At 39.5% G+C, this 24,872-nt stretch overlaps 1 protein-coding gene across 2 annotated transcripts in view; it reads right to left on the bottom strand.

The window, feature by feature from the left end:
• Positions 1-24,872, bottom strand: part of LOC114656749 (uncharacterized protein C2orf80-like) — a 76,186-nt gene that overhangs the window by 6,662 nt on the left and 44,652 nt on the right. For both annotated transcript variants that reach the window (XM_028808362.2, XM_051931401.1), the window contains exons 6-7: positions 14,969-15,043; positions 14,554-14,641 (exon numbers count right to left, since the gene is read on the bottom strand). In XM_028808362.2, coding sequence (XP_028664195.2) covers positions 14,554-14,641; positions 14,969-15,043 — 163 coding nt within the window. The remainder of the gene's footprint in view (positions 1-14,553; positions 14,642-14,968; positions 15,044-24,872) is intronic.

The following is a 24,872-nucleotide window of genomic DNA, read 5'->3' as shown; positions in this document are numbered from 1 at the left end:
TTAGTAAACCTTTTGAAACTGAGGAAAATGAACCGGTTGTAATATGACCAAGCTGTGTGCTGAGTTTACTCTTGAGCATGAAATCTAACGTGGTTTGTGCCCTTCAGAATGAAAACAGTTTGCATTTACCTCTTTAATAAAAGGCGAGCTTTTAAGCCTGAGAAATCACCCCGTAAATGCACACGTTTAATTGCACATGTGTTAATATGTATGCTTACACAGTATTAAAAGACACTCAAAAATTAACGTCATTTACCTTCGTTCCCACGTTTGACTCGTGCTGTAAATCTCTTCCTTGTTTTTAGTTCACGTGATTACGTAGGAGGCGTGATGACGCGATACGTGACTCCGCCTCCTCCATTAGAGTATATGGACAAAAAACAGGTTCCAGTTATGACCATTACATGTAGAATTTCGAAATGAAACCTGCCTAATTTTTGTAAGTAAGCTGTAAGGAATGAGCCTGCCAAATTTCAGCCTTCTACCTAGACGGGAAGTTGGAGAATTAGTAATGAGTCAGTCAGTGAGGGCTTTGCCTTTTATTAGTATAGATATATATACATACATATATACATACATATATACATACATACATTCACATATATATCCCCGCTGTTTTATAAACGAACGCCATATAAGGCCTTGCTTAGCGGTTCTGTATTGTTTTATTGTTCATTTATTACGATTGTTATAGTTATTGTGTAGCTATTCGAGACTCACTTTTCTGTTCAGGTATCCATTTCCTTTATGAAAGCCGCGGATTCTCCGCTATTTTTTGTTCATTTATTACGATTATAGTTATTTATTGATTCCCTTCTTTAGCTGACTGCCTGCTCATATAAGGCGCTCTGCTGTTTTTTTGTGAAGCAGCCTTTACACGGTTTCTCCGCTGTTTTAAAAACGAACGCCATATAAGCCCATCTTTTTTCCTTGCTTCGCCAAGGAAGCAGCCTTTTTATTTAATCCACGGGTTCTCTGCCGTTTTATTATTCGTTTATTACGATTGTTATAGTTCTCTTTGTATACCATGTTGTCAGTTCAGCACTCCGGTTGTAAAATGACCAAGCCGTGCAAGCTTACTGTTGAGAATGCAACATATAGTTGTACAGGAGAAAAGCAATCTTGCATCAAATCAATGGCAACCTTTTGTAGGTCTATGAACTTAATTTAAACTTTAGGTTTACATGGTGCTTTGTTTCCGAAGTACCTGCACTCATGAATATGTCTGTATACGTCAGTCGCTTCATATTCTTTTACTACATTATCAATTGTGTAATGTGTTATTTGAACAGGTTTGATTCATCGAAGTGATCACTCGTGCTGTGTTTAGTCAGTTCATGTGAGCCGCTCTCTTGTGTGATGTTGCGATGTCCACGGCTTTATTTAATGTTAGCTAAGACCCGGCACTTAAAAGTTTCTCGCTACAGCAATTTTAACTCTGTTACAAAGTGATCCAAAGTCTCGTTTATACCTTGTGACTTCTCATTAAACTTGTATGTCGCGAATATGGTATTGCAAACGGTAGCGGGAGCATTTCTATAAACTTAATTTAAACTTACGGTTTACACCGTGCTTTGTTTCCGCAGTAGCTGCACTTATGAATATGCTTGTATGCGTCACTCGCTCGCTTCTTATTGTTTCGCTGCCTTCTCAATTGTGTAATGAATGTTTTCTTCAGCGCTCTTTGGGGCTCTTCCTCGTTTTCTACGTACTGCGTTCACAGTCAGTTCACGTGATTACGTGGGAGGCGTGATGACACGATACGCAACTCCGCCTCCCACGGCCATCGAGCTGCAGTCTATTACAGTATACGGACAAAAAAGAGGTTCCAGTTATGACCATTACGCGTAGAATTTCGAAATGAAACCTGCCTAACTTTTGTAAGTAAGCTGTAAGGAATGAGCCTGCCAAATTTCAGCCTTCCACCTACACGGGAAGTTGGAGAATTAGTGATGAGTGAGTCAGTCAGTCAGTGAGTGAGTGAGTCAGTGAGGGCTTTGCCTTTTATTAGTATAGATATATATATATATATATATATATATATATATATATATATATATATTATATATATATATACTAGCAAAATACCCGCGCTTCGCAGCAGAGAAGTAGTGTGTTAAAGAGGTTATGTAAACATATACAGTAATCCCTCGCTACTTCGCGGTTCACTTTTTGCGGATTCACGACTTCGCGGATTTTATATGTAAGCATATCTAAATTCATAACGCGGATTTTTCGCTGCTTCGCGGGTTTCTGCAGACAATGGGTCTTTTTACTTGCTTCCTCAGTTGGTTTGCCCAGTTGATTTCATACAAGAGATGCTATTGGCGGATGGCTGAGAAGCTACCCAATCAGAGCACGCAGTTAAGTTCCTGTGTGCTGCTGATTGGCTCAGCGACGGAGTGTTGCATTAACCAGGAAGTCTCATCTCACTCATTCATCATTAACGTGCTAATGCTTCAGGGGCCGTGTCCAAGCACCAACAGAAGATGCAAATGATTGCAGAAAAGGTAAAAGTTTTGGATATGTTGAAGGAAGGGAACAGCTACACCGCTGCAGGACATCGATTCTTTTTATTTAAAAAGGAGGAAAAGCATATAAGATCTACGGCCGCAGTGTCCTTTAATCAGGGTGCAAAACGAGTTGCAAGTGGACGTGATAAGGCAGTACTCTGGATGGAATCTGCTTTAGGAATCTTTGCAACAAGGTCGAAGACGTCATGACCGCCTACAAGCTGCTACGTGTACTTCGCTATACAGTAAGTGTAAACTTATCTACCGATTTCATATTGCTTAGCAGTTGTCCCTGTTTTTAATAGAGTAAATGGTGGGTTGTAAACAATACAGGGAGGGTTTAAAAACGTCCAAATACATGTTAAATAATTAAATAAATATAGTGTCCCTACTTCGCGGAAATTCAGTTATCGCGGTCGGCCTTGGAACCTATCTCCCGCGATAAGTGAGGGATTACTGTATATACATATACATATATATACATATCTACATATACACATATCTACATATACATATATATATACATACATATACACATCCACATATACATATATATATATATACATATACAAATTTACACATCTACATATATATATACATATGTACATATATATATACATATAAATATATACATATCTACATATATATACACATATATATATACATATGCACATATATATATATATATAAATAAAGACATACATATATACATACATACATACATTCACATATATATATATATATAGCAAAATACCCGCGCTTCGCAGCGGAGAAGTAGTGTGTTAAAGAGGTTATGTAAACATATATATACATATACATATATACATATATACACATATCTACATATACATATATATACATATATATATATATATACACATATCAACATATATATACACATACATATACACATATACATAAACACACACATATACATCCATCCATCTATCCATCCATCCATCTTCTTCATATATACATATATACATACATACATAGTGCGTTGTAACACGGGCTGTGATTGTTACATGGGAGGGAGACGACAAATCACAGCTTCCCGCTTTCTAATCGGGCCTGTGATTGGTGCTTTGACTGATGCCCAGATCTCACAGTATGTCCCCTTAGGAGAGGCGTTAGGCAAGTGTAATTGAATAGTGGTGCTGCAAGTTTAGCTTTACACCTGTTTTTAAGGCTTATTGACTGAAAGGGGCTTTCATGAAAAAACTTAGGGCTTTGCTACAGGATACACCCTCCACAAGTTAAGGAAGTAAAAATAAAGGTATATATTTCTGTTTTATTTAAACCTTTTAAGTTTGTATGCGGGCGGCATGGTGGCACAGTGAAAGGTGCCAGTTAGAGACCCGGGTTCACTTCCCTGCGTGGAGTTTGAATGTTCTCCACGTGTCTGTCTGGGTTTCCTCCGGGTACTCCGGTTTCCTCCCACAGTCCAAAGACATGCAGGTTAGGTGCATTGGCGATTGTAAATTGTCCTTGGTGTGTGGGTGTGTGTGGGTGTGTGTGCCCTGCGTTGGGCTGGCACCTTGCCCGGGGTTTGTTTCCTGCTTTGTGCCCTGTATTGGCAGGGATTGTCTCCTGTATTTAGGATATAGTGGGTTGGATAATGGAAAGATGGACATCTGTATGCATAGCCCTATTTGCCCGTTTTTGTTTTTTTTCTTTCTTCAGTAATATTTCAGCAAACCCGGAGCTTGTCAGTTCAAATCCTGGTACTGACACCACTGTGAGACCCTGAGAAAGTCACTTCACCTGCCTGTGCTGCAAAAAACAAAAGTAATGTAACAAATTGTACCTCAGATGTTGCAAGTTGCTGGAATAAAGGCATAAGTAAAATAGATAAATATGTATTATACACATAGGAACTATTCATTTATTTTCAGTTAAGTCATCTGCAGCAAACCTTTATAAATGAGGGTTTCTCGTTTTTAGATAGTGCAAACTGTTTCTTCTTCATTGATGTTTTCTCTTGGAGAGCTTTTTTTCATTTCATTGAAAATTAAAGAAGCAGCTGCCAAAATATGTAGCTTTCTTATTAATTTTTCAACATTGTGTAAAATAAATTTATAAAGTAACATAAAAGGTTTAAATACTGGTTATCCTTTTACACTAAAATATTACTAAAGACATACAAAAAAAGTAAAATGCATATGTTCTTTTTCTTTAAGGAGATTAAATATTACTGAAGAAAGAAAAAAAAAACTAAAACAGCCAAATGGGGCTATGCATACAAACTTAAAAGGTTTAAATAAAACAGAAATATATAGTTTTATTTTTACTTGCTTAACTTGTGGAGGGTGTATCCTGTAGCAAAGCCCTAACTTTTTTCGTGAAAGCCCGTTTCAGTCAATAAGTCTTAAAAAAAGGTGTAAAGATATTGACAATAAGCTACGCAAACCCAGCAAGACATGGAATCGTTTAAATCAAGTATCATTGCATCTTCCTTTCTTAAAGAGAAGTAAGGCAGTAGTTATAAGCTTACATATATATATATAGACATACATACATATATATATATATATATCTATATCTATATATATCTATATCTATATATGTATATCTATATCTCTATATCCATCTATATATATATATATATCTATATCCATCTATATATATATATATATATATATATAGATCTATATATATATATATATATATATATATATATATATATATATATATATATATATATATATATATATATATATATCTAAATCCCCGTGAAGTACTGCTTTTAAATTTTTATTAAGAAGAAAAGCTTTTTAAATTGAGGGAAAATATCCCAATAACAATTTGTTAAGGATCTGTTTTTTTGTGAAGCAGCCTTAACACGGCTTTTCCGCTGTTTTATAAACGAATGCCATATAAGGTCTTCCTTTTTCCTTGCTTCGCAAGGAAGGAGCCTTTTTATTAAATCCAAGGGTTCTTCGCTTTTTTTTTTTTGTTCGTTTATTACGATTGTTATAGTTCTGTTTGTATAGCACGTTGTCAGTTCAGCACTCCGGTTGTAATATGACCAAGCTGTGCAAGCACACTCTTGAGAATGCAACGTATAGTTGTACAGGAGAAAAGCAATCTTGCCTCAAATCAATGGCAACCTTTTGTAGGTCAATCAACTTAATTTAAACTTTAGGTTTACACGGTGCTTTCTTTCCGAAGTACCTGCACTCATGAATATGTCTGTATGCGTCAGTCGCTCAAATCCACGTGCTTCGCACCGGCGAAGTACTGCTTTTAAATTTTTATTAAGAAGAAAAGAAAACCTTTTTAATTTGAGGGAAAATATACCAATAACAGTTTGTTAAGGATCTGTTTTTTTGTGAAGTTGCCTTCACTCGAGTGATCACTTCGAGCTGACTTGCTGGCCAACTATAAGCGTTACCTGGTAGGTAACCACCCATACAATCAGATTGTGAGTCAGACTACGAATGCCATGAATGTAATTACCCTGATCTACATGTTGTCAAATAAACAAACCACACGCCGAGGCGCAATTGTAGGGGCTTCGCCTCTAGCGCTGACGTCCGAGGTTCGATTCCCGTAAGGGAGTGAAGTGAGTGGCTGGTTACCTACCAGGTAACACTTATGGTTGGCCAGCAAGTCAGGTAACATCAGCCACGGTGCCTTCAGTTGTGAGAAGCAGATCATAGAATGGTTGAAAATAGTTTACTGTCAAATAATGCAAAGAGTACGCGACACGTCTTTCCCCCTTATTCTTGGCTCATCAGGCGTACACACTCACTGCACTCGCTTACGGTAATCGAACCTCGGACGTCAGCGCTAGAGGGGCTTCGCAGCAGTGAAGTATTGCTTTTAAATTTTAATTAAGAAGAAAAGAAAACCTTTTTAAATTAAGTCTTAAAAAGAGGTGTGAAGATATTGACAATAAGCTACGCAAACCCACCAAGACATGCAATTGTTTAAATCAAGGCGCGAGTCGAAAAAACACCATCCCATAATATTAGTTAACGATTAACACATTTATATATGTATTGTAAGAATACAATACAACTGATAATATGTACCGACATTTCTGCGCGTTTAACGGCTGAAATCTAACGTGGTTTGTGCCCTTCAGAATGAAAACAGTTTGCATTTACCTTTTTAATAAAAGGCGAGCTTTTAAGCCTGAGAAATCACCCCGTAAATGCACACGTTTAATTGCACATGTGTTAATACAGTGGTGTGAAAAACTATTTGCCCCCTTCCTGATTTCTTATTCTTTTGCATGTTTGTCACACAAAATGTTTCTGATCATCAAACATATTTAACCATTAGTCAAATATAACACAAGTAAACACAAAATGCAGTTTGTAAATGGTGGTTTTTATTATTTAGGGAGAAAAAAAAATCCAAACCTACATGGCCCTGTGTGAAAAAGTAATTGCCCCCTGAACCTAATAACTGGTTGGGCCACCCTTAGCAGCAATAACTGCAATCAAGCGTTTGCGATAACTTGCAATGAGTCTTTTACAGCGCTCTGGAGGAATTTTGGCCCACTCATCTTTGCAAAATTGTTGTAATTCAGCTTTATTTGAGGGTTTTCTAGCATGAACCGCCTTTTTAAGGTCATGCCATAGCATCTCAATTGGATTCAGGTCAGGACTTTGACTAGGCCACTCCAAAGTCTTCATTTTGTTTTTCTTCAGCCATTCAGAGGTGGATTTGCTGGTGTGTTTTGGGTCATTGTCCTGTTGCAGCACCCAAGATCGCTTCAGCTTCAGTTGACGAAAAGATGGCCGGACATTCTCCTTCAGGATTTTTTGGTAGACAGTAGAATTCATGGTTCCATCTATCACAGCAAGCCTTCCAGGTCCTGAAGCAGCAAAACAACCCCAGACCATCACACTACCACCACCATATTTTACTGTTGGTATGATGTTCTTTTTCTGAAATGCTGTGTTCCTTTTACGCTAGATGTAACGGGACATTTGCCTTCCAAAAAGTTCAACTTTTGACTCATCAGTCCACAAGGTATTGTCCCAAAAGTCTTGGCAATCATTGAGATGTTTCTTAGCAAAATTGAGACGAGCCCTAATGTTCTTTTTGCTTAACAGTGGTTTGCGTCTTGGAAATCTGCCATGCAGGCCGTTTTTGCCCAGTCTCTTTCTTATGGTGGAGTCATGAACACTGACCTTAATTGAGGCAAGTGAGGCCTGCAGTTCTTTAGACGTTGTCCTGGGGTCTTTTGTGACCTCTCGGATGAGTCGTCTCTGCGCTCTTGGGGTAATTTTGGTCGGCCGGCCACTCCTGGGAAGTTTCACCACTGTTCCATGTTTTTGCCATTTGTGGATAATGGCTCTCACTGTGGTTCGCTGGAGTCCCAAAGCTTTAGAAATGGCTTTATAACCTTTACCAGACTGACAGATCTCAATTACTTCTGTTCTCATTTGTTCCTGAATTTCTTTGTATCTTGGCATGATGTCTAGCTTTTGAGGTGCTTTTGGTCTACTTCTCTGTGTGAGGCAGCTCCTATTTAAGTGATTTCTTGATTGAAACAGGTGTGGCAGTAATCAGGCCTGGGGGTGGCTACGGAAATTGAACTCAGGTGTGATACACCACAGTTAGGTTATTTTTTAACAAGGGGGCAATTACTTTTTCACACAGGGCCATGTAGGTTTGGATTTTTTTTCTCCCTAAATAATAAACACATCATTTAAAAACTGCATTTTGTGTTTACTTGTGTTATATTTGACTAATGGTTAAATGTGTTTGATGATCAGAAACATTTTGTGTGACAAACATGCAAAAGAATAAGAAATCAGGAAGGGGGCAAATAGTTTTTCACACCACTGTATGTATGCTTACACAGTATTAAAAGACACTCAACAATTACACAGTATTAAAAGACACTCAACAATTAACGTCATTTACCTTCGTTCCCGCGTTTGACTCGTGCTGTAAATCTCTTCCTTGTTTTCAGTTCACGTGATTATGTAGGAGGCGTAATACGTGATGACGCAATACGTGACTCCGCCTCCTCCATTAGAGTATCTGGACAAAAAACAGGTTCCAGTTATGACCATTACGCGTAGAATTTCGAAATGAAACCTGCTTAACTTTTGTAAGTAAGCTGTAAGGAATGAGCCTGCCAAATTTCAGCCTTCTACCTACACGGGAAGTTGGAGAATTAGTGATGAGTGAGTCAGTCAGTGAGGGCTTTGCCTTTTATTAATTAGTATAGAATATATATATATATATATATATATATATATATATATTGTCAAACATGTGTGAGTAGGAGGCAGCTAAAGGGTCTGAGTAAATGTAATAAAACATCCGACCAGGGGGCAGTGGAGTGTGTTGACTATCTTTCTCAGTTCCCTACAGACCTTTCCCGGGAAATCCTGCAAGGTTCCAGCACCTCAGAAGACGTCACTACCGAAGCTGGTCCCTTTGATGATGTCACTTCTGAAGCCGGCCCCTTTGCTGACATCATTCCCAAAGCCATCCCCTTTGATGACGTCACTTCTGGTTCCAGCCATTTTGATGACATCAGTTCCTCTCCAGACCTTTAAAGCCTCCATCTTGGGCTACTATAGTCAGTTCTGTTTTGGACTCTGTGATATGCACATCGTGCTTCTGATTTAAAACCCTTTTGCAGCTGGGAAAAACAATATACGGGTGGCTGCCCCAAACCTTTATGATGTCTTGTACTCTTAATTGTCACAATATATATATCTCTATTATAAAAAGAAATCCTGTCCTGGAAAGCAAATGCAAGGCTATGATACGTGATCATCTCGGAAGACATTTTAAAGACCCGCGAGACTAAGGAGGCTTGCCACGGTGTGTCTCACGGGGACCGTAAACATGAGACTTAGTGCCAAGAGGTTGTCCCAGGGCTGTAGCAAAAAGGATAGCTGCTGTACAGGCTTTAAAAAGATCGAAGGGCAGCGCGACAGCAGCTACCCCCCACCCCCCGAACGCGAGCAACGTTATACATCCTGCAGGAAAGAATTCAACCACGCCCGGGGCCAGAAATAAAAGACAGATATTGCTTTTACAACATCATGCGAGACCAGGCAGTGAGTCATCATTTAAAACAAGTCAACAGACATCTAAGCTAGCAGTTGTTGGATTGCTTTTGGCAGGCAAGCATCATGTGCTCCCAGCTCTTAAAACAACGACATGCGACAGGCAGAAGAGGCAGCTAGCAAGCAGCAAAAAGACAGCAAATGATCCAAAGGCATATTCTTAGCGTACGTTCAGCCGCAACACCCTTCACAACACGAGCAGCATTATACGTCTGGCAAGAAAGAGGTGTAACCACATGCGGGACAGGAAATAAAGAAACAAGTATTGTTTTTACAAAAGTTTTTAAAGTAAAAATGAAAATAATGCATATGTAACAATTCCCAAGAAAATAATCTATTTAAATTGTAGATTGCCTGCCTAAGGTAAAGTCATCCCTGATGAATGGGGACGTGGGAATGAGGGGTCCTTTCATCGGATTAGCGCTATTTCAGATGTGGAATGGCAAAATGGGGGAGGCAGCTTGATGAATGAGGTCTCCAGGACTTAAAACAAATCCAAATCATATTATGTGATATCATCTAATGTGAAATTCTACTCCGTACTTCTAGAATTTTTATTTTTATACTGTATTGAGGATTTATTCTGTTCTATGTATTGTACTGTATTGTATTGACCCCCTTCTTTTTGACACCCACTGCAAGCCCAACCTACCTGGAAAGGGGTCTCTCTTTGAACTGCCTTTCCCAAGGTTTCTTCCACTTTTTCCCTACAAGGGTTTTTTTTGGGAGTTTTTTCAGGTCTTCTTAGAGGGTCAAGTCTGGGGGGCTGTCAAGAGGCAGGGCCTGTTAAAGCCCATTGCGGCACTTCTTGTGTGATTTTGGGCTATAGAAAAAATAAATTGTATTGTATTGTATATCCAGTAAACCAACCACGGAGGTTGGCGAGCGAAGCAAGCAGGGGGCGGAGCCCCTAGTATAAGTATATATATATATATATATATATATATATATATATATATATATATATATATATATATATATATATATATATATGGTTGAAATAGTTTACTGTCAAATAATGCAAAGAGTACGCAACACGTGTTTCGCCCTAATTCTGGGCTCATCAGGCATACACACTCACTGCACCCCCCTCTCGTGGAATTGAACCTTGGACGTCAGCGGCAAAGCTTCTAACGTTGCGCCACAGTGTGGGTGCAGTGAGTGTGTACACCTGATGAGCCCAGAATTAGGGCGAAACACGTGTCGCGTACTCTTTGCATTATTTGACAGTAAACTATTTCAACCATTCTATGATCTGCTTCTTGCAACTGAAATGAGGGCACCGTGGTGGATGTTAGCTGACTTGCTGACCAACCACAAGCGTTACCTGGTAGGTAACCACCCATACAATCAGATTGTGACACAGACTACAAATGCAATGAATATATATATATATATACACACACACATACACAGTTTATACAGTTATAGTCACACATGTGCGTCTGTGGATTACCCTTCAGCTTGTCTCAAGGAGGTATTGCAACCCTAGGCCGACATTATTATATATAGAATAAGTAAACTGACATTTCTCTCTGTTTCCTGCACAGTCCAGAAATCACTGACCGTAATCCAACCATTACTGCCTTAATAAAAGCTGAACCATCCACTAACAAAGTTGTCTTGGACCTTCATGTTTAACATTTGTCATGGATATGTGTGGGTGTCACTGGCAGTTCGCACCTTTCCCTGGTCCCATTTAGGATAGAATTGGTGAATGTGCAAGACCAGCCAATAGTTAATGGGGAAGGGAGCACCTGGCTCGGAGGGCCAAACAAACTGTAAGGGGAGGAGCTGACCATATGTAAATCTGTGGCGGGAAAAAGATGAAGGAGGAGAATAGAGCACCTGAGCCAAAGGAGAAGCAGACGCCACCAAAACGACAAGAGGGAAAGCTACTTAGCTTCCTGGAAAAGGTCAGGTGAACCCAGGTTAATTTCTGTAAGAATCAATTTTCTTTTCATATGAATGAGGTTAAGTCATTCTGGAGAGGACCTGATGGGTCAGCATAAGGGACTGGGTAGCATTACGTTTCTCCGAACAGGAGATACAGCTCGCTGGATCCTTCGCCATCACAGACTGTAAATAATCATGTTTAACAGAATATTTAAAGGACTGGTTTCGTTACTTTGTTTTTCACATTTGTGTATTAGTGGTGTATGTTGTTAACTGTTTTGTTTCGTGATTCGTGTGGGGGGAGTGGAAGTGCTGCAGCATGATATTATGTATACAGGGGGTTTGTTTGTTGTGTCCAATTCCTCATTTTATTGGATAATAACAATTATTTTGTAACTCAACTTTGCTTTCGCTGGTATTATTCTGTACTTGTGGTGGTCTAGTAGGGAAGCAGTGTTGGTTGCTTGCACCCCAGATCATTTCTTTATTTTTCTCTTTCTCTAGGACTGCAGCACTTGTTATAACCATCCCAGCTCGGGGAGTGGTAAACATTAAAGCAAGTCTCCATTCTAGTGCATATGCTCACAGTAACAGTCACAGCAGACAATGCGCTTACCTAACTGTAGACATCACAAATATTACAGGATTTCCTCCTGGAACCCCCATCCTTTACCTTATAAAGTTTTATTTACTGTCTCTCAGTTTTATTTTACTACTAGCTGTGTCACATTTCATAAGAAAATGAGCCTCAGTTATAGTGCTGTCGGTTAATTGGCTGTATTACAATTACTGGGTAACTAACATCTAAGTGCCTTTTTATATACAATAGTTGAAGATTTTTTTTTAACCAAGGGCTAATATTATTGGCGGGTAGTGTAGTGAAGTGGTTAATACTTTGGATTTCAAATCCTGAGTTTGTGAGTTCAAATCCTGCTATTGGCTATTAGTAAGTCACTTCACCTGTCTGTACTCCAACTGGAAAAAGAAATGTAACCAGTTATATCTCTTAACTAAAGGAAATCAGGAAATAGGGTTTTGGTTGATGAGTGAGTGAGTGAGTGAGTCAGTCAACTTTATATACTGTAGATACTGTTAGAGGTGATTTTAACTAGTTGATTATATACTGATTATATTGAATGACAAATTGTTGTTAACTGTTAGCATTTGCCTTTAGCACTTTTAGAAAGCATTTTATTTAAAGCCTCTTGATCTGTGACCTGTTCCCACCGCTGCTTCTCTGAAAGGTTAAGTACTGATAAGAGAACCAGTATAATCTAGTGGAGCAGAATTCAGACTCCAAGGCTCCAATTACCAGTAACTTACAAGAACATAAGGAATGAAACTAATCATGTACTTCTGTAATTAGCTGTGTTTTTAAAGAGCTGTAATTCAGTCATCTCTTTTGAGGTACGGGGTGACCTGATGCATATCTATATATATAATTCACTAAGCCGACAGAACAAGCAAGACAACCATGGGATACGCACGGCATATCCAACAGAACAAGCAAGACAACCATGGGCTTCGCACGGAAGAGCCACGCCCGCTGACAACACAGAGCCACACCCACCAACAATTCACTAAGCAGCCGACCATGGCACACGCCTGACAACAATTCGAGCGAGAGCGAAAGCATTTGCCAAGAATGTTTTCATTAATCAAGAACGAAAGTCAGAGGTTCCCATGACCTGCCGGGCGGCCAACCAGGTAACCAAAGTCTTTGGGTTCCGGGGGGGAGTATGGTCGCAAAGCTGAAACTTAAAGGAGTTGACGGAAGGGCACCACCAGGTGTGGAGCCTTTTGCTTAATTTGACTCAACACGAGAAACCTCACCCGGCCCGGACACGTAGAGGATTGACAGATTGATAGCTCTTTCTCGATTCTGTGGGTGGTGGTGCATGGCCGTTCTTACCTGGTGGAGCGATTTGTCCGAGAGACGTGGGTAAGCCGTTGAACCCCATTCGTGCTGGAGACTGGGGCTTGCAATTGTTCCCCACGAACAAGGAATTCCCAGTAAGTGCGGGTCATACGCTCGCACTGATTATGTCCCTGCCCTTTGTACACACCCCCCCCCCTCGCTACTACTATGGTCGGGTGACTTGGTGGATTATATATAGAAAAGCAGCCGGAACCGCAAAGAACAATGAAAAGACAACGTAGCTCAGAGGTGCATGTGGACTGTAGCAGAGACAAAAGCGACTGAGGCGGTGTTTGGAAAATGAACAGTCAACGTGACTCACAGGTGCATGTGGACTGTACACAGACAAAAGCGACTCAGGTGAGGAGTTGGGGGCAGGCACATGAGCAGGCAGTGCGTACTAAACGATGATTGTATGTTGGTTCGTAGTGTGCATTGTTGCAATGTTATTTTTCTTGGTGGTTTATTAAATTACGGATTTTTCAAATGTTCATTTTTTTCACTGTGCTTAAAAATCATTAAAAAAGCGGCGTGATTATGCGGCGTTGGATAGTGTCAAAATAAAAGTCTTGAACTGGCTTTGTGAATCTGACTTTGACAATACATATATAAATATATTGTTAGGGATCCTGTTGGATCCCATGTCCCTTTGTTAAACCTCATGTATGGTAGCTGTCTTTATGGAGTTTGCATGTTCTCTCTGGGTCAGTATGGGGATTATTCCCATATGCTCCAAAACATGCTTGTTAAGCCAAATGAAATGTGAGTGCTGAAGTGTGCCCAGGGTTGGTTTCTATCTTGTGCCCACTGTTGGGATGAACTCCAGCCCCCTGTGATTCTGAACTAGATTAAGCTAGTTTAAGAATCTTATGTTTAAACATCTACACAGTTACATAGCAACTAAGGTGTTTTATTTTAATATCGTGAGAGGAGAGAGAGAGAGAGAGGTTGGGAGTATGTTCTGATAGCACGTTGCCACACCTACAATACGATGAACTACCTGGATTGGGAAACCTCAGCACCACACTGGAATAGCGTGAGGTTTTTTTGTGGTGGCTGGAGTGCCAGTCCTGCCACCAACCCCCAAGTTTTCCCTGTAAGTTGGAGGACCATGAGTGTTAACTAAATATCAGTACTGATAGAGCTTAAGCGATTTACCCATCAATATTTGACTTACCATGTTTCCTCGCATGTTCCAAGGCATTTGGTGCAGTTAGCATTGCAAAAGGATGTGATGACAGACTGAAAGGATGAACAATCATGTTCTGTTAAAGAAAAAAGGATATATATATATATATATATATTTGTTCATCTTAGCAAAATGTCAATATTTTATTTTCAAACCAATGCATCAAACTTTGCAATTGTAATGCTTCTTCAGCAATTCTTTAAGCTATTTGTTTTACAGTGCATATTTTTCTGAAGCTATTCTGGTGCAAAACATGAAGTTCAAAGAAGGATCACAGAAACCAGTGGACTGGGTAGTAGGTAACAGTTCTAGTTAAGTCTTTCTGTTTACCAGAAGGTTATACCTTATTCTGAGAACCATGGTCTTCCACTGATGGTATCAGTTTTCATTTCTAGGAACATACCTTTTTGACCTTAAGCAAAAATGTTGTTGGTTTATTTCTGTAGAGTGTAAAAACATCTTCTACTGACAGATTATCCTGAAAAAGAGTGGAAGATGCATTTGTTATTTGTTAACATGCACTCTGAGTTTTTCATATAACATAGTAATTTGAGTAAGGCAAATTAAACCAATATTTTTTCTGGCATAAATAAAATCAAATGAATACATACTGTATTCAGGATTAATAGATTGTAAAGTCTTTACCATTATTATTATGACTATATTGCCTTATTTAATTTTTCTATTGAGTTCTTGATAAACATAAATAATGCATTAAAGAGAACAGTACGGTTTGACATCCATTTAATCTGTACAAGTTTATTGCACATTGTTGACAGAGTTGGGCAGGAGCTAGAGATGTTGCCTCACAACTCCGAAAGACAGCATTCAGATCCAGTCATTGCCCATGACCACATGCAGTGTGCACTTTCTCCTCCATGTTTATAATGGTATTTCACTGGGTATGCAGGTTTTCAACTCCCAACACAAAGATATTTATATAGGTTAATTGGCAACTGGAACCATTTGAAAGTCTGCAAAAGCAGATGCTGTGATGTGCTAGCATCCTATTTAGACTTGTTTTTAGTATTGCCCAAGATTGACTCTTGAAGGAAAAACAATGTCTACAAATTTTGTAGCTTTCATTAACAATGTGTTTTTGCACACTGAACTGCGACACACTTAATGTTTTTATTTACTGAGAGTGTTGAATGGAAAAATCTTTCTGAGATGCTTGAACCACCACATCTAGCACTACAAATCATCCCATAGTCAAAGTCATTTACATAGCGGGTCATACTTATTTCTAATGTTTGAGTGATCAGCAACTAAATCTCTCGACCCCATGCCAAGGTATTCATAATAATGTGGACACTGAGTGCGTCTTGAGCCATGGGCATGTTTCTGCTGTGTAAAAAGTCTAGGATCTATCCACAGGAAAATTATATGTGTATAGAAAGAAACCTAGGGTACACACTGTTAATGGGTTAACACAATGCATTGTAATATTTAAATATCTATAGTATGCTAATAAAGTAATATAAGATTATTTTGATGAGATGCAGCTTTTAAGTGAATAAAATATTGTAATGGCCAGCATTGCCCTTCTTTAGATGGATTGGTTCTGGACAGGTGAATGACAGCAGGGTATTCACAGGTGTGCTGAGCTCTGCATTCCAGGAATCCCTGGAACTTTCTCATTATACCTTTGAAGTCTTAGAAGGCTTGAGAAGGCAGGTGGAGACTCCCATAGCATTATAAATACAGACTTGCCGATCATAACGGGTGAAACTGGGAAAAGGGACACAACACAAGACACTGGACGATGATTGGGAACACATTGCAAGAGTGGAATAGTTTGCCTAGTAAAGTGAGTGTTATTTTTATAGGATGTTTGTGACTTTGATTCTGCTAGAAGTCTACTGTATGAGTGTTATTTTTATAGGATGTTTGTGACTTTGATTCTGCTAGAAGTCTACTGTAAGTTACTTGTTGTGGAATAAATGTGGCAGCTGTTGCCTTAACCTCCATTCGGTGTGTGTCTTGGTTTTACAATCTCTGTGTTTGTTACAATCTGGAGAAGAATGTAGAGCTCATAATGGAAAGCCTATCATTGTGGTTGATATTGTATTTGTTACTGGACAAGTATTTTTAGGCAATGTATTAATTAGCATGCATATCAGTGAAAGAGAGTAGTCTTAGGGCTGATGGGAGTTATGAAAATGCAAATGCAAAAGCCAATGCTCGTATAGTGCTATGACTATACATCATATGAGCTTTAAGCTCATATAAACTAACCATTGTGTGCTTGTAAGGAGAAAAGAAGTTTTTGGGACTTTTTCTGGTTAGTACATGGCCTCATTGATAGGTAACAAGACCATTGACATGTTATCAGTTGTCTGATTTTAGCAGGATGCAATTCTTGCTATGTAACCACTGTAGCAACCAGTTTTACCAGTACATTTCCAATAGAATTACTTTGTCTAGGCATTGTATAAAAGAGAGGTCTATAGAGCACTTTTTTGACATTGTAATTAATGTTTTCCATATACAACAGCATCCCATCGATCATGAGCAACTCAGCTGATGTAAGAAGAAAAGCATGTCATGCAAACTCTGTAACTGCTCAAGGTGAACCACCTAACACAAAGCTTGCTGTGTGGATGTAGATTTAAATTGTTCAGGTTATATGATTTAATTTATTTAACTCCTGCTGTTTGATATGTCAATGTTGGAGTTCTCTGCAAAATAAACATATACAGGGTATGGCGATTCCTTTGTGCATCCCTTACATTGGTGGAAAACTCTGTGAAACTGAAGGAAATGTGAACGATTATAAGCTGTAGCCCCAGAACCATGCAGCCGGTCACTTTTGTGAATCCCAGGGGACAATATTGCGATATGTGCAGGTAACATGAGGTTAATAGGCTAAGGTATTGTTTAAAGCAGGGGTTAGCAACGTTGCTCTTGGAGAGCTGTAGAGGCTGTGGGTTTTTGCTCCAACCCAATTGCTTAATGCAAAATTATAGCTGATGAACACTTTTTGCCCAAGTGACAATATTCTGCTTCATTTTAGATCTCTTGCTTGTTAAAATTTCCCATCTTTTTTGCTTATTTTAGTCTTAAATGGCTGCATTCAATATTTTTAAATGCATCTTATTAGCAATAAGATTCAAATGATAAAGGGACCAGCAGTTGTCTAAGAAACTTGTTTCCATTTACACATGTGTGAATTCATCATGAACTATCTGGTTTAAAAAATATTTAAAAGGAAATTGAAGAGAAAAAATGAAGGAATGAGAATTTCTCATCCATTTTAGGCTTCAAACCATATGGATGATATCCTTGGAAAGGAAAACAAATCTACAATATCAGAATAACTTGACATTGTAGGATTAAAACACTATCAAGCCATGAAATTAAATAAGATCTGTCATTGGCAAGGACTGATGTCTAATTAAGCAGTTGTATTGGAATAAAAACCTGCAGCCATTGTGCCTCTCCACAACTGGTGTTGCTCATCCCTTGTTTAGGGGCATTTTTAGTTTCTACGAAAATAACCTAAAAAACTGATATAATGCCTTTCACGAAGAAGTAACTTCGAAGTATATGGTTATCATATCATAAAAATCTACTACTTGGTAACATAATCATGAAGTACAATAGCATCTCAGAGGGCCAAATGTAAAAAAATATATACCTATTTATATGTATGTATACATATACTAGTCATGCTACGCCGCATAATCATGCCGCTTTTTTAATGATTTTTAAGCACAGGGAAAAAAATGAACATTTGAAAAATCCGTAATTTAATAAACCACCAAGAAAAGTAACATTGCAACAATGCACGCTACGAACCAACATACAATCATCGTTCAGTACGCACTGCCTGCTCATGTGCCCACCCCCAACTCCTCACCTGAGTTGCTTTCGTCTGTGTACAGTCCACATGCACCTGTGAGTCACATTGACTGTTCATTTTCCAAACACTGCCTCAGTCGCTTTTGTCTCTGCTACAGTCCACATGCACCTTTGAGCCACGTTGTCTTTTCATTGTTCTTTGCGGTTCCGGCTGCTTTTCTATATATAATCCACCAAGTCACCCAACCATGGTAGTAGCGAGGGGGGGGGTGTGTACAAAGGGCAGGGATGTAATCAGTGTGAGCGTATGATCTGCACTTACTGGGAATTCCTCGTTCGTGGGGAACAATTGCAAGCCCCAGTCTCCAGCATGAATGGGGTTCAACGGCTTACCCACGTCTCTCGGAGCTGGGTAGACACACGTTGATCCATTCAGTGTAGTGCGCGTGTAGTACCGGACATCCAAGGGCATCATAGACCTTTTAATGCTCAATCTCACGTGGCTGAAAGCCACTTGTCCCTCTAAGAAGTTGGACGCTGACCGCTCTTGGGTCACGTAACTATTTAGCAGGCAGGAGTCTCATTCGTTTTCTGAATTAACCAGACAAATCGCTCCACCAACTAAGAACGGCCATGCACCACCACCCACAGAATCGAGAAAGAGCTATCAATCTGTCAATCCTCTCCGTGTCCGGGCTGGGTGAGGTTTCTCATGTTGAGTCAAATTAAGCAAAAGACTCCACACCTGGTGGTGCCCTTCCGTCAATTCCTTTAAGTTTCAGCTTTGCAACCCCCCAGAACCCGAAGACTTTGCTTACCCGGTTGGCCACCTGGCGGGTCATGGGAATGACGCCGCCGGACCGCCTGTTGGCATTGTTTATGGTCGGAACTATGACAGTATGTGACCGTCTTCAAACCTCCGACTTTCGTTCTTGATTAATGAAAACATTCTTGGCAAATGCTTTCGCTCTCGCTTGAATTGTTGTCAGGTGTGTGCCATGGTCGCCTGCTTAGTGAATTGTTGGTGGGCGGGGCTCTGTGAGTTGTCATCGTATCCCATGGTCTTAGCGTTGGTGGGCGGGTCTCTGTGAGTTGGCGGGCGTGGCTATGCTGTGTGTATCCCATGGTTGTCTTGCTTGTTCTGTCAGCTATGCCATGCATATCCCATGGTTGTCTTGCTTGTTCTGTCGGCTTAGTGAATTATATATATAGATATACTGAACATACATACATACAGTATATATACTGCACAAAACCTGACTGTTTTGCATATCAGGATAATGTAATTAAGTTTTATTAGTTTATTAATCTTGACTAGCATTATGAGCCGTCTTATTACAATATCATGTAACTTTACTCAACAACCATCATCTTCTGTACCATCATGAACTATTCAGCCTTTACTGATCCGAGTTCAGGGTTGTTGGGATAACTATGCGTTATTCGGGAAAAAAGTGCACCTCTTGGATATAAGTTGACATTAAGCTAAATTGTGATTGCTGACTACAGAGCTATTGCAGATATTCACTGAAGCAGCAGAATGTTATCTCCAACTGAAGCATGTTCCAGGAACAGCATGATCTAGGCAGGGCTAACAAGATGAATTAAATATTCATAACTAGAATGTTGGCTGACATTTTCATTTAGAACTACATGACCAAGTTGAGGGTATACAGTATTGTTACAGTGCAGCTGACACATCTAAACACTGCAGATGTACGAACAGAAGTAGGCCTATATGTGTTCTCAATTCACTATATCTGAAATGATGTTTCACTAAAAATTTTACATAATGTTCAAAGATATCACATAGTCATTAAAAAATCTGCATATGCAGTATTTTATTCCTCTTGATGTGAAACACATTTCCATATACAGTAAACCATAAAGAAGTGAATTTGCAGCTTTGAAATGGCCCGGGTGTGTTCATAAGCATGGTACCCCATTGGATGCTGTGCATTGCCAACTTCTGCAGTGCTGCTTTGGCACCATTTGGCTGTAGTGGAAAAAACACACATGACAAAGGCAATACAGCCAAAACGTTGGGTCTTTAACCTTCTTTTCTATTCAGCATTAAAATACTCTTTAACATTGTTTTCCTTAAAAAATAAACTTGTTATTATTTTGAACTCTTACGTTAAAAGTTTAAAGTTCTGCTGATATATTGGAAATTCCACTCTTTCAAATGACTAATGCTGACAAATTTACATGTAACATGTTACTGAGTGCATAACCTAAACAGAAAAACAAAATATCAGAAATATGTTAGAAGTTCATTGCAGAAAGATGCAGGAATGTACACACTCATAAAAACATCTCTTGGCTGGGCCAAACAACTCCTTCAGGTTATTGTGAAGCTACGAGATGTGTGACTGGTCAGGCCCTTACTTCTTCACACTGGTGATGTTAGTTATGCTTTACCACATTTCACAAGAAACTGTGTGGTCTCTTGTTCTTGTGTCAGATGTCTTTATGACACAGCAGAGGGCCTGGCGTTGACATAGGGGTGGTTCTGAAAAGATGCTGTGCCAATTATAGGGTGACTGGAGATTTTGTTCTTTTTTTTTCTTTCAAGCTTACTCATCATTTCAGTAAGCACTGCCTTCTGCTAAGCCTGGGTCACGTGGCAAACAGTCTTTCTTATTTGAGTATTTAAGTAAGCTTTATTTCATTTTGTCTTTCCTTGCTATTGTTTCTTTTTGTTTAAGTTTCTTACATTTCTTTTGTATTTTCACCTGCTTGTTGTTTTTTTAATCTTCACAGTTTTCCACAACTACAATTTGCCTTTACAGTTATAAAGAAAATGTTTCACATTTCCTGTAGAAGTCTTGTTTATGGTGAGGTGCAGAAACCCATAAGATCGGTAGTGCCTAAAGCGCAAGCAAATCTGTTTTGGGGTAAAAGGCAGCATTTCTTGAACTGAGCACTGTTTTTGTTGCCAGCGACATTCCAAGTATGTCCAATGGGGTTTGTGCTTCCTTTGCAGGTCAACAGGGAACTTCTACAATATCATTGTTGAAAAAATGCCTTTTTAGTTTAGTACTTTTTTGCTGTTTGTGGTTATTTTTGTTATTGTTTGGTCATGGATGTCTTACAAGGAGAACATGAGAACTTTGTCAGGGTGTAGCTGAGTTACTACGGAAAGTAAAATCATCACATCTGAACTGCAAAAGCAGGGATGGTGGTGGGGATCAGCAGTGTTCTCTGTAATGCACTAAACTCAATGTACAATAGCTTTTTGCCCCACTAATTTGAACAGATATACGCACAAATATATATGAATGAGTGCATTTATAGACCCTTTACATGCATTCAAGAGCGTGTCCCCGTGTAAATGGGCTTTCTATTTGTGGACTACTTTCCTTTTCTGGAGTTATTTATTTAACAATATTTTAGCTCGTTTTGAGAGTATGAATGGATGACTCACATGTGAGATTTTTTTCATGGTTTTTATTGATACCATTTGCTGTTGTCCAGCATTGGTTACTATAGGTTCCCATTCTGTCCGAAACTTGTAGGTTCATTCTCCATGAAAACATGAGATTAGAAATTTTTCTCAGCCATCACCCAAAACTAGATAGGTTATCTATACTAATAAAAGGCAAAGCCCTCACTGACTGACTCATCACTAATTCTCCAACTTCCCGTGTAGGTAGAAGGCTGAAATTTGGCAGGCTCATTCCTTACAGCTTACTTACAAAAATTAGGCAGGTTTCATTTCGAAATTCTACATGTAATGGTCATAACTGGAACCTGTTTTTTGTCCATATACTCTAATGGAGGAGGCGGAGTCACGTATCGCGTCATCACGCCTCCTACGTAATCACGTGAACTAAAAACAAGGAAGAGATTTACAGCACGAGTCAAACGCGGGAACGAAGGTAAATGACGTTAATTTTTGAGTGTCTTTTAATACCGTGTAAGCATACATATTAACACATGTGCAATTAAACGTGTGCATTTACGGGGTGATTTCTCAGGCTTAAAAGCTCGCCTTTTATTAAAGAGGTAAATGCAAACTGTTTTCATTCTGAAGGGCACAAACCACGTTAGATTTCATGCTCAAGAGTAAACTCAGCACACAGCTTGGTCATATTACAACCGGTTCATTTTCCTCAGTTTAAAAAGGTTTACTTTTCTTCTTAATAAAATTTTTAAAGCAGTACTTCGCCGCTGCTAAGCGCGGGTATTTTGATATATATCAAAATATATCGCGTCATCATGCCTCCCACGTAAGCACGTGAACTGACCCGCTGCCGTTTGCAATGCCATATTCGCGAGATACAAGCTTAATGAGAAGACACGAGGTATAAACGACAGTTTGGATCACTTTGTAATAGAGTTAAAATTGCTGTAGCGAGAAACTTTTAACTGCCGGGTCATTAAATAAACCCGTGGACATCGCAACATCACACAAGACAGCGGCTCACGTGAAGTGACTGAACGCAGCAGGAGTGATCACTTCGATGAATCAAACCTGTTCAAAAAACACATTACACAATTGATAAGGTATGAAAACAATATGAAACCGATTGTGGATTTGCGTACAGCCACTGAAACTTTGTGACGGCACGAGACTTCAGGTCACGTGCCTGCAAAAGAACGTCATTGAGGCAACTATTTTTACTGGCGGTGGCTCAGGGGAGAGAGTTTTTATTCCTCGCATCCCCGTTATACCCTCTGATCTCCCATTTCAATTCAAACGCCTCCAATTTCCACTAAGACTCTGCTTCACAATGACAATTACTAAGTCTCAGGGACAGACCCTACAAAAGGTTGGCATTGATTTGAGGCAAGACTGATTTTCACATAGCAAACTGTACGTTGCATGCTCAAGAGTAAGCTCAGCACACAGCTTGGTCATATTACAACCAGAGGGGCGAACTGACACCGTGATATACAAAGAGATCCTTAACAAAAAATTATTGATTCATTTTCCCTCAGTTTAAAAAGGTTTACTTTTCTTCTTAATAAAAATATTAAAGCAGTACTTCGCCGCTGCAAAGCGCGGGTATTTTGATATATATCAAAATATATCGCGTCATCACGCCTCCCACGTAAGCACGTGAACTGACCCGCTGCCGTTTGCAATGCCATATTCGCGAGATACAAGTTTAATGAGAAGACACTTTTAACTGCCGGGTCTTAGCTAACATTTAATAAACCCGTGGACATCGCAACATCACACAAGAGAGCAGATCACGTGAAGTGACTGAACGCAGCAGGAGTGATCACTTCGATGAATCAAACCTGTTCAAAAAACAAATAACACAATTGATAAGGTACGAACAGAATATGAAACCGATTGTGGATTTGCGTACAGCCACTGAAACTTTGTGACGGCACGAGGCTTCAGGTCACGTGTCTGCAAAACAACCTCATTGAGGCAACTATTTTTACTGGCGGTGGCTCAGGGGAGAGAGTTTTTATTCCTCGCATCCCCGTTATACCCTCTGATCTCCCATTTCAATTCAAACGCCTACAATTTCCACTAAGGCTCTGCTTCGCAATGACAATTAATAAGTCTCAGGGACAGACCCTACAAAAGGTTGGCATTGATTTGAGGCAGGACTGCTTTTCACATGGCCAACTGTACGTTGCATGCTCAACAGTAAGCTACCACACAGCTTGGTCATATTACAAACAGAGGGGCGAACTGACAACGTGCTATACAAAGAGATCCTTAACAAATAATTATTGATACATTTTCCCTCGGTTTAAAAAGGTTTACTTTTCTTCTTAATAAAAATTTTAAAGCAGTACTTCGCCGTTGCGAAGCGCGGGTATTTTGATATATATATGTAGATATGTGTATATACAGTATATATATATATATATATATATATATATATATATATATATATATATATATTGTGGTGGATTGCCGGCTTTCGATTCCGGTTCTCACCCCCAGGCCGCCAGGAGGAGCTCTCCCAACAGCGTGAACGTCCCCCGAGTTCCAGCAGGGCCTCATGGACTATGTAGTTTTTATACGCAGCCCTGCTGGATACTTTGGGGGCCACCAGGAGTCGCTGTAGGAGGACTCGGAGGCTCTTATGTGCCCTATAACCCGGGAGTACGTCATGGTCACGTGACAGGAAGATACGATGTGCTCCCGGGTTGAAGAAAAGGACTGTTTACCCTGACGCGGAAGGGATAAGGAACTGTGGACGGATTGGACAGGAACACCTCTGGGTCAGGGTGTATAAAAGGACGATGGGAAATCCCAGACGTTGAGCTGAGCTGGGAGGAAGGGTGGCAAAGTGCCTGGGAGTGTGGAGGATTATTGTTTATTGATTATTGTTATTATTATTATTGAGTATTGTGGAGAGGAGGGTGCTTTGTGCACTTATTTATATTAATAAATATTATATTTGGACTTTTACCTGGTGTCTGACGTCTAGTCTGAGGGTTCAAGGGGTCACGGAGACCTCAAACTATCACAATATATATCTATAATAATAAAAGGCAAAGCCCTCACTGACTGACTGACTGACTGACTG

This window comes from Erpetoichthys calabaricus, chromosome 8 (assembly GCF_900747795.2).
Source record: "Erpetoichthys calabaricus chromosome 8, fErpCal1.3, whole genome shotgun sequence".
Taxonomy (NCBI): domain Eukaryota; kingdom Metazoa; phylum Chordata; class Cladistia; order Polypteriformes; family Polypteridae; genus Erpetoichthys; species Erpetoichthys calabaricus.
The sequence above is the reverse complement of the archived record's forward strand: the minus strand, read 5'-3'. Positions and strand labels throughout refer to the sequence as shown.